This window comes from Apteryx mantelli, chromosome 10 (assembly GCF_036417845.1).
Source record: "Apteryx mantelli isolate bAptMan1 chromosome 10, bAptMan1.hap1, whole genome shotgun sequence".
Lineage (NCBI taxonomy): Eukaryota > Metazoa > Chordata > Aves > Apterygiformes > Apterygidae > Apteryx > Apteryx mantelli.
In genome coordinates, this window is record NC_089987.1 from 22,107,596 (window position 1) to 22,119,634 (window position 12,039).

The following is a 12,039-nucleotide window of genomic DNA, read 5'->3' on the forward strand; positions in this document are numbered from 1 at the left end:
GACTTACCAGCTGCAGCGAGCAGCACCGCCCGCTGCCGTCTCACTGGCTTTTGGGGGCGGCGCTCCGCCCTTCCCCCTCTTTCTCATTGGCCAGCGGAATGCCGCCCCGCCCCCGCGCGGCCCGATTGGCCCGGGGGAGCGGCGCGGGGGCGCCTGGGAGTTGTAGTCTGGCGGGGGCGGTGTCAGACGGGAGCGGGCATGAGCGCCAAGCGGCGCGCGGCGGCGGCGGCGGCGCTGCCGGCGAAGAAGCGGGAGAAGCGGGGGGCGCGCGCTGAGCTGAGCGCCGCCCTCGGCGACGCGGCGCTGCGGGAGCGGGCGGCGGCGGCCTGGCGCCGCGGGGAGCCGCTCCGCCACGGTACGAGCGTGGCGCGGCGTGGCGCGGCGCGGCCCCCCTCGGCGGCGGCGGGCGCCGCGCTCACCGGCGGCTCTTTGTTCGCAGAGGCGGCGGCGCTGGAGCCGGCCCCGTTCCGGCACGGCCTGATCCCCGGCTTCCTGGCGGGCCCGGCCTTCGCGGCGGCGCTGCGCGACGAGCTGCTGGGCCTCGGCTTCCGCGGGCGGCGCAACGACCTGCTCTCGCTGCGGCAGGTGGGCCCGCGCCCCGCGCCGCTCCGCTCCCCGCGCCGCCCCGCCGCCGCCGCTAACCCCCGTCCCTCCTTCTTTTCCATGGGCCGCGGCAGTCCGAGGAGCTGCGCGGGAGGCCGGAGCCCCACGTCGCCGCTCTGAGGTGCGGCGCCTTCGCGAGGCGGGCAAAGCTCCCCGCCCTCTGCACCGAAACGCTTCGTTTCTTCGCGGTGTTTCGGGCAGCTGTAAACGCGGCGCGCGGCGGGGGGGGCTGCTAAAGGCGGGGGGAGGGTCGCGCCGGGGTCTGGCGGCAGAGCGTGGGCTACGCGGGGCGCCCGGCCTCTTCCTGTGCGGCCCCGCTACCCCTCGCGAAGGCCGGCGTGCCCCAAAGCCGTTCTGAGGAACAGCCTCTGCTTCACGTTAACCGACTGATCATTTTCTCCTGAGCACGCTAATCTCATTCGGCCATTAACCCTCATCTCTTGATCATTTACCATTCCGAAATGTTTATCTGTTTCCTGTACAACTAATTTTGTATTTATTGCCTGGGTATTGTGAGTGATCCTGTGAATGCTAGACTTTTCCTGGCCAACTGCTGTAGAGTTTTGCAGAAATACGGTGCCTCTGGCAGAAGTAGTAGCTTCAACTATTTAAATAGTTGGAGGAGAGGTAATAATAAAAGTAGTTTTAGGCTTCATACCCTTGGTAATGTGCTCTATAAATCAGGAGGATGCTTACCCTGTGCTTGTCTTCCCAGGCACGCTCTCTCTGAAGAATTCCGAGCGTGGCTTTCTGCTGTCACCCAGATCGAACTGGAGCCAACGATCGACCTATCCTGCGCTAAATATGAATATACTGGTCAGTCAGTAAGCGATCCTTTCCCCAAAGCTTTCCTGGGTGTGTAAGAAACTATATTTCTGCAGAAGACCTAATCACAAAGCTCACCACCACCCTTTCCCACTCCTAAGAGGTCCTAGAAGCTATCGCCCAGCACATCAGTCTCAAACAAGAAACAAGCTGAGTCCAAATTATGGAAAAATGATTGCTGTAGTCATGCTGCCAATAGTTTTACTTGGGCCCAGTGTTGTTGCAAGCCCCCCACCTTTTTGGAGACGTTCAGCCAGCGTTTGCTGCCCAACTCCCTGGATGCATGTTTCTATGTAAAGGGTTGTGTGTTCAGATTCTACATGCCACAGTTTAGCTTGCAAAGTCTGATGCTAAAATGTCATCGTAGTGAGTCCAGGAATGGGTTACAACTGTAATAGCCTTTTAGTCATGTAAAATTAACTTCTGTTAATTCTACTTTTTTAAAGTCTCTTTGTACAACCAGTTGTTGGTCCAGCTTTTCTGTTCCTGCCCTCCCCCCAGCCCAGCAACAAACCTTCTCAAAGGGCAGTTGTGCATTTAAGAATAAGAGTTTGACTAACTGGTAAACTTAGGGATCTGTTCCTGCTGTGCCCAGTGACAGCAACAGAGGGAGGCATAACAAGAGGCTTAACTTCATAATTGTAATGAAATCTCATAGAAGATAATCTCTCTGGATTAGTGATGCAGACAAGTAAAAATGCAGTTCTTGAGAAGGGCATGTTTTTTCCTGTTATGTCCTTGCAGGGGGCAAAACCGGGAAGCAGCCACTGAAATAAATCAGCTAGTCATGCACATGATAGAAAGGCACTACTGTAGTAAAATTTGTGTAATTGCAGATGTCCTGCTGTGCCATGATGATGAGCTGGAAGGTCGGAGAATTGCCTTTATCCTGTACCTCGTGCCACCATGGGAGAAGAGCGATGGAGGAACGCTGGACTTGTATAGCACAGATGGTGAGAGTCACAGATGGTGACTGAAAAAGATGAAGCTTACTTGCTCTCAGCAGCAACTCTCCCTGCGGATGGTACAAGGAAGATTTTTCTCAGTCCAGGGAAGCTGATGTATTGGTAAAATTTGCACCTTGGAAAGAGATGGGCTGTAGCAGTCTTTCCAGACTATGCTAACGGATGACAGCTGAGGAAAAGAAGCTAATAAAGAGGGGAATCCTTTTTTTTTAGCCACTTTTTTGCAGGGCATAGAAATGGAGGCAGGATAGAAATGATGCCAGTAACTGTGCAGTGAGCTTCTAAGCGATGGAGATAACTTCCCTTTCCAGCAACAGAAGTCCGCTGATTCCTCACAGTCTCTTGCTCTAAGCTCTGTCCTTTACAGCCACGTGTCTGACCAGTCACAATGTCATAAAGTCAGAGGGAAATGACAGTTGCTAGTGAGCGCTAAGTCAGATCTTAACCAGAGCATGTTTTCTTCCTCTTCAGAACACTTTCAGCCACAGCAAATCGTCAAGTCATTAGTGCCTTCATGGAACACACTGGCTTTCTTTGAAGTGTCTCCAGTCTCCTTCCACCAGGCAAGGACCTGCATTTTGTTCATTTTTAAATTCTCACTGTTGTGGTGATTCACTTTGTATGTTATTACAGTCTTGATGGGGAGGGTAGAAGAGAAAGAGAGAAATGTAGCTGGTCAGAACAGACACTCATGTTAAATGCTGTGTGTTAAAGGCTCATGACTATAAGGAGGACAAGAACTGACAAAGCCAACTCTGAACTACAAAATTCCAGCAGTCTAGATTCATCATCTTAGGGGAAGAAGTTCTCATCTATACCTTCTGTCACTACACTGACAAACCATTGCTGTGGACTTGGCTGTGGTGATAGAAGAGGGCTTTTGTTGCACTAGCTCATGTTTTTCATGCAGATGCCGTGACTTTGCTGGCAGAAATGCTCCCCAGTACGTCACCTTGCCCCAGTAGGGGACTATGCGGATTTGGCTGTACTAGCTTGGTAACGCAGATGTGGTGTGATACCCTACAGTAGATGTGCTGATATGGTTAAGTAGCATTTTGTGGCACATAACAGGAAGATGGCTGGAAAAAGCGTGAGTGTAATCTGTGGAACTGCTTCATATGAACACCTGGCTGAAACCTGAAACTCCTGCTTACTTGAGAATGCCATGGACTGTAACAAATAGTTTCAAAGAGCAGGAGACTGGAGAGGAAGAAGAGCAGTGAGTGTAGTGATGTAGGTCAGGCATGTTTGCAGCTAGACTGCTTAGGTTTACTTTTCTGTTATTTATATTTTATAATTAATTAACAGAAACAACTATTTGGTCACTGCTCTAGTTGTTTTCAGTTAGTGATTTACTCTTGTCATATAAATCCATGTGCCACTTAGCCTTGTGACTGCCTCCTACTGACCTAGACTTAATCCCGTGCATTAGCACCATTCAGGGTCCTGTGTACTGTCTCTGATACTGTTAACACAGGCATTAAAAACTCAGCTGACTTAACTGGGAGTGCTGTGGATCAGAAGCTTCCAGACCTGCACCTCACTGGTTATTGCCAGAGTATCTTTTGAACCATCAAATCATTTCTTTGATCCTTTCATCAGTAAATCGTAGAGCCCACAAATTGCCGTTAGAGGACTATGTCAGGATCAGACTGATACAAAGCCTTCATAGCACATGCCAGCCTTAAATCCCTCTCAGACATTTGGCAAAGAGCATTTAGTCATTAATTCCTAGTAGATCTTTGGATTTTGGCCTTCATGGTGTACACTTCTTAAGCAGATATCAAATAAAGCTTTGGGCATTTGGTGAGCAGAGCGGGTCCCTGGTCTTCTAATAGCAAGCATGGTTTAAGAAGAGCATTTTTCTGTTTTCCATTTCCCAAGCAATTTAGGATTACTGTAGGCATTCCAAGTTAGCTAGCAAACTTTTAATTCAGGCAAGGAGAGGGCCACTACAGCTCCATAACAATCAGTACAAGCCAAAACCTTTTCCAGAATAGGCTCTGTTTCTTCCTTCTCTTCCACCAGACTGTCCTGAAAAACCAGTGCAAGGTCTTTATGTTGCTTTATGTGCAACCAGTCATAAGGGGGTGACTCTCTCTTCATTATTCAGTACAGCACTCTAGAATGTGAGATTGTTTGATTTAGCCCAATTTATATCAGAGCACAATCTGACAAAATCAAGATCTAGCAGTGGTAATCACTGTGCAAAAAACAGCGGTTTCCACAGACCAGGTAAAATACCAGAATAGAGGGCCAGCTCTTAGTCTATTAGATATGTAGACCTTTAACCCAGAGCCAAAGGTGTCAGACAAATGCTCCTCCTGATGGCTTGTACTGCAGCACTTTTTTAAAAAGTAAAAGACAAAATAAGTAGAGCCATACAGCCTGCTGTGGCCATGGATGGTAACTGTTCCCCAGAGCTCCTCATGTGGTTTCGGAGTTCCAGGTTAACCTGTGACAGCTAGTTTTTGCAGACTCTGGTAGCCAGTTCAACAGAACAAATGGAAAAACCTAAAATGCTTTTACTTCTAATAAAATATTTCAGCCTTCACCCTGGCTCTCAGGGGGAGGGGATAGATTCTGTTGGGAGCTTTAAGTGAAAGCTTGGGCTAGGATTCTGGAAATCTACAACAGACTTGAGCAAATCAAACTCTGCTTTAGCCTTCGCTCTCTGAACCAAGAATAATGCACTTCTAGCCCTTGTCTGATCTTTATGTGGTAGGCTCTCTGGAGGCAGGTCAATCTCTTACAGGTCTGCATGGTGCCTGTTACAGCTGGTCCTTAAATGTTATGTAGTCTAAACAGCAATATGCCCTTCCACTTTGCTCCAGGTGTCAGAAGTTCTGTCTGAGGAGAAGTGCCGTTTGTCAGTGAGTGGCTGGTTTCATGGCCCATCAATAAACAGACCTCCACGCTACATTGAAGCCCCTTTGTCAAGGAGCCCACACATCCCTTACGATGTGAGTAGCAAGCCTAGATCTGCTTACCCGCACTTCCGTGTCCCTGGAATACTTACTTGGGACACATTCAGGCTTGGGGACACTTTAATCTTAAACTTGTTCCATGCTCCTTTTTGTTTCCTGTCCACAAGTTTGTAGCTAGTTAATTTCTTGGATGTTATAGATGGTTTGGGGACCCAGGATGAAAGATACTGGCTAAATGCAGACTCTCCTTAGAAGTAATTGATAAGGAGAGACCACTGAGGATTTTGCCTTTCACTTTGTAGCACAAAACAAGCTAGCTTTGAGGACTGTGTTTGTTCAGCTTTAAGAAGAGAAGGCTGAAAGTTGCAGTCTTCAGCTACCTAATGGGAAGGTATATTGAATTTGGAGCCAGACTCTTCTTGGAGATGCACAGTGGTAGGACAAGAGGCAGTGGGGACAAGTTGCAACATGGGAAATTCCAGGGAGATTGTGGGAATCTTCATCTTTCAAGATGGTCAGAACTCAACTGGACAAGGCCTTGAGCAACCCTGTGCCTGGATCAAGTTGGACCTGCTTTGAGCAGGAGGTTGGAGTAGATGCTTTCTAACCTAACTTTTTCTATGATTCTCTGTCCACTTATGTACTTGTAATAGTGCAGAGAATGCAGCAAATACTCTTACCACAATTAAAAAAGGAAAAGAAAGGTGTGGGTGAGGGGAGGAATACAGGCCTTTGGCCAGTTGGGTGAGGAAGAAGTAGGGAATCCTTTTTACATTTGCAAATCCAGCATTCAAACCCGTTTCCTTTCCAGCATGAAATCTTGTATGAGTGGATCAATCTGGTTTATCTGGACATGGACTCCCAAGCTCAAATCCAGGAGGAATTTGAGGAGCGATCAGAAATTCTCCTGAAGGATTTTCTTAAGGTGAGCCCAGTGGTTCAATCTGATGCAGTCTACCAGAACAGGTCACAGGGCTGGTATGTGCCACATGTCATGCAGACTGGGAAGGGCCTTGCTTGCACAGCTGTCAACTAAAACACCTTCTAGTTTCACTTCCTAAAGGGATGGATCACCTGCTGGCTGCCTGCAAACTGCTGCAGGTGCCCAGCAAATCATACAGCCTGTGGCTTACACTTTGCATAGGGACATTGTGAATCGCAAACTTTGCTTCAACGTTCTTATTTCTTACAAGAAGCAAAGCAGAAAGATGGAAACACATGTCATTCTTCCTGCTTCCTAGCACTGAGATGACCAGAGTATCCTCTCCTATCCCTCAAGCCCTCATGGCTTAGGAGCAAACAGGGAACTCAACACATATGTGAGACAAATGAGAAAAATCATGATTTACTTGAATGGCTTTTCTTCGCAAGTCTGTTTTACCTCTTTACCCATACCTCAGTGAAGCAAACAGCATTCTCACCCAGCAGACAGTCAAGTAGCACTTTTCATAGCCATTAGTCACTGGCATTAGAAAGACATGATGCCCAGCCTAGTGCCCTCAATTCAGCAGTCCTTAAGAGCCTTGAACAAGCTAGAGGAAACAGCTGGGCCTTATCTGGGAATAGAGGGTGGCTGGTTCCAGCACACTAGGGGAGACATGGGAACTAAATGTTAAAGCTTCTGCCCTATCTTTCTCTACTAGAAAGAGAAATTCCAACTACTATGTGAAGCTCTGGAGAAAGAGGACATCCAGTGGAGTAGCCGGGGGCCATCCAATAAGAGGTAGGGATGCAGCAAGCTGCTGAATGACAACATCTGGCTCCTATTGATCAGGCCAAGCAGGAAGTGCCACGAGGCTGCACTGACTGATATTGTCCCCATGGAAATGTCCTTGTTGGCTATCTGTTGCTGATTCCTCTGCTATCTTTCAGATTGTATGAGATAGCAGAGGAAGACAGTCTCCCTGACATCCTGAAGAACTTCCTGCAGTTGTTACGCTCCGAGGCCTTGTTTCTGCTGCTTTCCAACTTCACTGGCCTAAAGCTGCACTTCCTGGCTCCCTCTGATGAGGATGAAGATGCCGGAGAAGGAAGAGCTGCAGACACTGCTGGACACAGCACTCCCAAACCCAAGCAGGAGGAGACTGAACCACAGGCTGACAGCAATGCCCATCAACAAGACCAGCCTGACAACATCCCTGAAGTGCAAGATGGCGAGACACAGAATGGTAGGTAGGGCAGCAGCAGTGCTGAAAGGACTTGAGCAAAATCCTGGCATTAAAGGATGTCAGCAGTAGAACTTCCAGTAACTTTTCCTGGGACTCGGATTTCACCTTGTACTGCAATCATTTGCACAGGCACCAGCGCCAACATTAGATTCAAAGCATGGCAGATTAGTTAGTCATTAATCACTTTTTTGGGGTAATTGACTAACTAATTAGACTAATGACTAATCATGACTAACCTGAAGATACCATGTTGTAGCAGCATTTTGAACATACCTTGTCAATCTGAAGTCTTATTTAAGGGCAGGACTGGGGGCGTGAGACTTCTGTAGGAGTTGACGCTTTTTTTTTTTTTAATCTAGCTACCCAATAATCTTTTGTCAATAGTTATGTGGCTTTTACATCCACATACTCCTGTTTCATATAAAACAATTCTCCTATGAAAGATCAAAGCAAGTAGAATAAAGTTAGCAGATCAGAAGTAAAGATAATTTTAGAATTAGCAAACTGATGCCTAAAACTAGGATTTAACCCTAGCCCTTCAGAAGACGCTGCCACCCTAAATAACCACTTAGTTGTCAGCAATGACATATCACTACTATAAAAGATTAATTTTGGACTCATGCATTGGTGTTGTTTAAGGCAGTGGTTTTGAAGTTTAAGGGTAGAATTCTTAAAAATGCTCATCTTGCGCTCAGTCAAGTCAGTGGACACTGGAAGAAAAGGTAATCAGAACAGAGCGCTACTGAAAATCCCACCCTTAATGCTTACTTGCTAAAAAGGCTTTGTTTTTCTGACTTGCACTGCCAATCATTTTGCTACTTCCATTTGCCATGTTCCCTCTATATGATTTTAACCAATTCTTTCATGTTCTGGCTGTCTTGAATGGCTGTGACTGACTAGCGTATGAGAAGGGCATAGTTTGGGGCTGCATAAGTTGAAAACTGAGCTGTAGCCATAAGAAAAGAAAGGTTTTCTCTAAGTCTGATGTACCTGCCTGGGATAGCACATGAAGAGTGAGTTCAGAGCCATATCCTTCTTCTCTGGAAGCATCTAGTAGTTTCAGTGTACTTTCAGAACAGATAGGTTGCTGGCTTTCGAAGTTCAGAGGTCTACCATAAATCCTCATGAGGATCTGCTACCAACCTGGGAAAAGAGGGGGGGGGGGGGGGAAAAGGATGAACTGGCTTAATCCAAAGCACATCAGAGCTCGGATCTCTCAAAGAGCAGATCTTGGCTCCCCTCACACCCATCATGCAAAGGACATAACTTCTTTTCTAGAGGTGACTCTAAGCTAACGAGATCTGTGACTTTATTTTTTCTTCCCTTTACACTTTGCTGGCTCTGGCAAACACAACTTTCGGTGGTGTGAAGAGACAGTACAGGAACTTAGGCCTGCCTGCCTTGAGCTTAGCAGGAGTTAGCTGTAGTGCAGCTTCACTGTTTTCCCTGACTGTTGAGATGTTTGTTCTCTCCATAGGTTCAGGTGCCCCTGTGTGTGCAGGGGAGCTGAGGCGCTGGACCCACGGGCACTATACTCTAGTTCATGACGCCCAAGCAACAGAATTTGCTCTGGACCTGCTCTTTTTCTGTGGCTGTGAAGGTAAGTGGACAAAAGAGAAAGGTGTCGGACTCCCCTTGACAAGATATGCTTAAAAGCAAGCATTTTTGAATTCTCCACAGTGCTGCAATAGCCAAAGTTCCCCTGCTTTTTCCTGTATAGAAAGGTTCTTTAGATTTTATCCTAGTCCTCACTTCTGCAGAAGTAGTTTCAGTAGTCCCTAACACAAAGATTTGGGATTCTGGCCTTCTCTGTAGCTTTGATGCTGCTTCCTCGTAACCTTTCCTGCTCGACCCAGGAGGTGGCGCGTTGCAGGTCCTCTTGGGGCAGAGGGGAGGTGCCAGTCTCCAAGACCTTTCCACTCCTCACTAAGCAATGGCTCTGGGCAGGGTGGGAGTGTTTGGTGGCTGTATGGGCTCAAGGAAGCGCTCTGTTTTGCCTCTTTTCTCATCAAAATTATCACTTCCTCCAATTCACAAAGCCCAGGATTTTCAAAAGTGACTTTAGGCACATCTAGGCATTTTAGGCTGATTGCTAGCTATGCACAGCTGAAAACAAAAATCTAAAACATAAGCACTTTGGTCAGCACTGCTGGACCAGTGGAGACCAGAATGCGTGGCTTAAACCACCCGAAACATGCCTGTAATTATACCCGAAGCCTTTTACGCATCTTCTAAGGCAAAGCTGCTCTACATACGGGGAACAGGAAGCCGTGCAGTCTGAAATGGCCTATTTGTGGTAAAAGGCAAATTCAGTACATTTGGTTCAAATTGCTTCCGAACGGAAGAAAAAAAAGTATCCTGGCAGAAGGTAAACTGCTGACAGTCCTGTAGCCAGTAGCTGCGGAGAGCTGGCCAGAAATACTGCATCTCCAGTAGGGCACTCTGGACAGTGCTGAATTTTCTAAGAACCTTTTTCTTCTGTTTTAAGACTGGGATCCAGAATATGGTGGCTTTACATCCTACATTGCTAAAGGCGAAGATGAAGAGGTAAGGAGCTCAGTTCCTAGTTGTAAATTAGATAAAATTAATTGTTGGCGGGGGGGGGGGGGGGCGGCATGATTACATTTTGTTTTGATGTTAACATAATCTTGAAGGTGCTCAGTATTACTCTGGAGCCTTCAGCCTACTCTGGAGCTTCTTGCCTGAACTGTAAGTTGTGGATGCAGCTCTGGATTCCGCTTCACGGGGCTGCAAAGCTTAAGACTCAGGCCCTGACAGTGCCTAATACAACCTGAACCTGGTGGTATTTTGAGAAGCCTCAAGTAAGACACAAGGCTGTAGCAGGTGTCACGCTTTTCCAGGGAAATGCTTTTTGCTAGTGTCACGTGTAATAGGAGTAATAATGAGGCTGCTGAACAGTAATACTGATAGAAGTCCAGAATCTCTTCAGATGAACCTTGTGGTCTAATAAACGTTGCAGGTTGAGGGGTATTAATATGAAAATGGTGACATCGCTCATTTTCTGATGAGACTTTTGTTCTGATTAGCTTTTGAAAGTCTGTTCTGTCCATTTCCTCCTAGGAATGATATCAAAGCCATTTTTGTGAAACTAATTTCCTGCCTTAATTATTTGTGTGTCTTCTAGCTGTTGACTGTGAATCCAGAGAACAACTGCTTGGCCTTGGTTTATAGAGACAAAGAAACTATGAAGTTTGTGAAATACATCAATCATCGTAGTTTGGCACGTCTGAAAAAGCATCCGAACAGAACAGGATTTTGGGACTTTTCTTTTGTCTATTATGAGTGATGGTGCAGAGCGTGACAATCCTCACCCAGTAGTGATGGCAGTACTGGGTTTTGGATGGGTTCCTGTCCAAAAGCTCAGCTGGAGCTCATCTAAGCAGGTGAACTTGGCTGTTGCTAACTCGATCATACTGTATGTGAGCTGTACCCTACAGAGTGCCATCCAAGTGACGCTTTTGTTAACTATACAAATAGAAATCCACTCACCTTCTGACGCCGTTGTAACATGCGCTCTTGACTGCTTTAACTTGGGGGGGGGGGGGGTCACTGCCATACAATTCTGACAGCTGCTGTGTCAGCTTTCCAGCTGTTCTCATGGAAATGGTGGGATGAACCTCTAATCTGTCAGGGTGAAAATTGTAACTGTGCATAGCCCCAAGCTCATGATTGATTTTAAGAGGAAAAAAAAAAGGAGGTCACTGAAATGTTTCAGACTGTGATTGAGGCAAGTTTTGTTACAAAATGCCGAGGCACATTTTCTGGGGCTTGACAGTATTGACTTTTGTAGTGGCAGAAATAAAAGAGATGCCATGGGAAATAGTAAGTTTTCCAGCTGTACAAGCTGTGGAGTTGGGAAGGAAGAAAGTGAGGCTATAAAGCTGCTTGCTTTGACAAGGGCTTAGCACTGTAACAAGGAGAAAGACTTTGTTATGCTAAATGGTGTGCAGACAGCCCTCCTCCAAAGAATTTACAGGCTAAGTAGCAAGTGAGATAAGAGACCTGCTCCTGTCTCTCCTTCCACTGGTACTTGGAGGGTCCTGTGCCTCAGGTATGAAAGGGTTGTGACTGGTGTCAGACAGAGGAGGTTGGGCTGGTAGTAAGGTGTGGACTCACCTCTTTTTGGCTCGTCATCCACATGCGGTAGGAGGGTTACTAACAACATAGCCTCTGTTTGCATTCCAGTTTTGTCCTGGGGTCTGACAGGGACTGACATGGCTTCTGTCATTGGAGATAGGATGCTCAGATCTTTCCAAGTAGCAGGTACCCAGCTCCTGTGGTAAACAGCATCTAGTAGGTGGCTAACACAGACAGGAAAGGTGGTGGCCTTGATGCTTTCAGTACTGCCAACATGCCTGGCTGACCCACGCTCATTGCAAGTAGGACTTTGCCAAAAGTATCGCCTCTGAGGTATCATCAGCCCGCTAAGTGGTGCTGTTGCAGAACGTGTGCTGACTGCGCTCTTAAGGAGGGCATCTAACTGGACTGCAGAACACAGGTGCTCTAGGCTCATTCCTGGTGTACATATCG

General features: G+C 47.2%; 1 protein-coding gene across 1 annotated transcript; it reads left to right on the forward strand.

Moving 5' to 3' along the window:
- The first annotated feature begins 56 nt into the window (after window positions 1-56).
- On the forward strand, window positions 57-11,005 carry OGFOD1 (2-oxoglutarate and iron dependent oxygenase domain containing 1). Its single transcript, XM_067302673.1, has 13 exons — window positions 57-355; window positions 440-585; window positions 678-724; window positions 1,319-1,419; window positions 2,265-2,381; window positions 2,865-2,956; window positions 5,228-5,356; window positions 6,132-6,245; window positions 6,964-7,043; window positions 7,193-7,488; window positions 8,966-9,088; window positions 9,977-10,035; window positions 10,634-11,005. The coding sequence occupies exons 1-13, from the start codon at window positions 199-201 to the stop codon at window positions 10,793-10,795; spliced, it is 1,623 nt and encodes a 540-aa protein (XP_067158774.1). The 5' UTR covers window positions 57-198; the 3' UTR covers window positions 10,796-11,005.
- The last annotated feature ends 1,034 nt before the right edge of the window (window positions 11,006-12,039 follow it).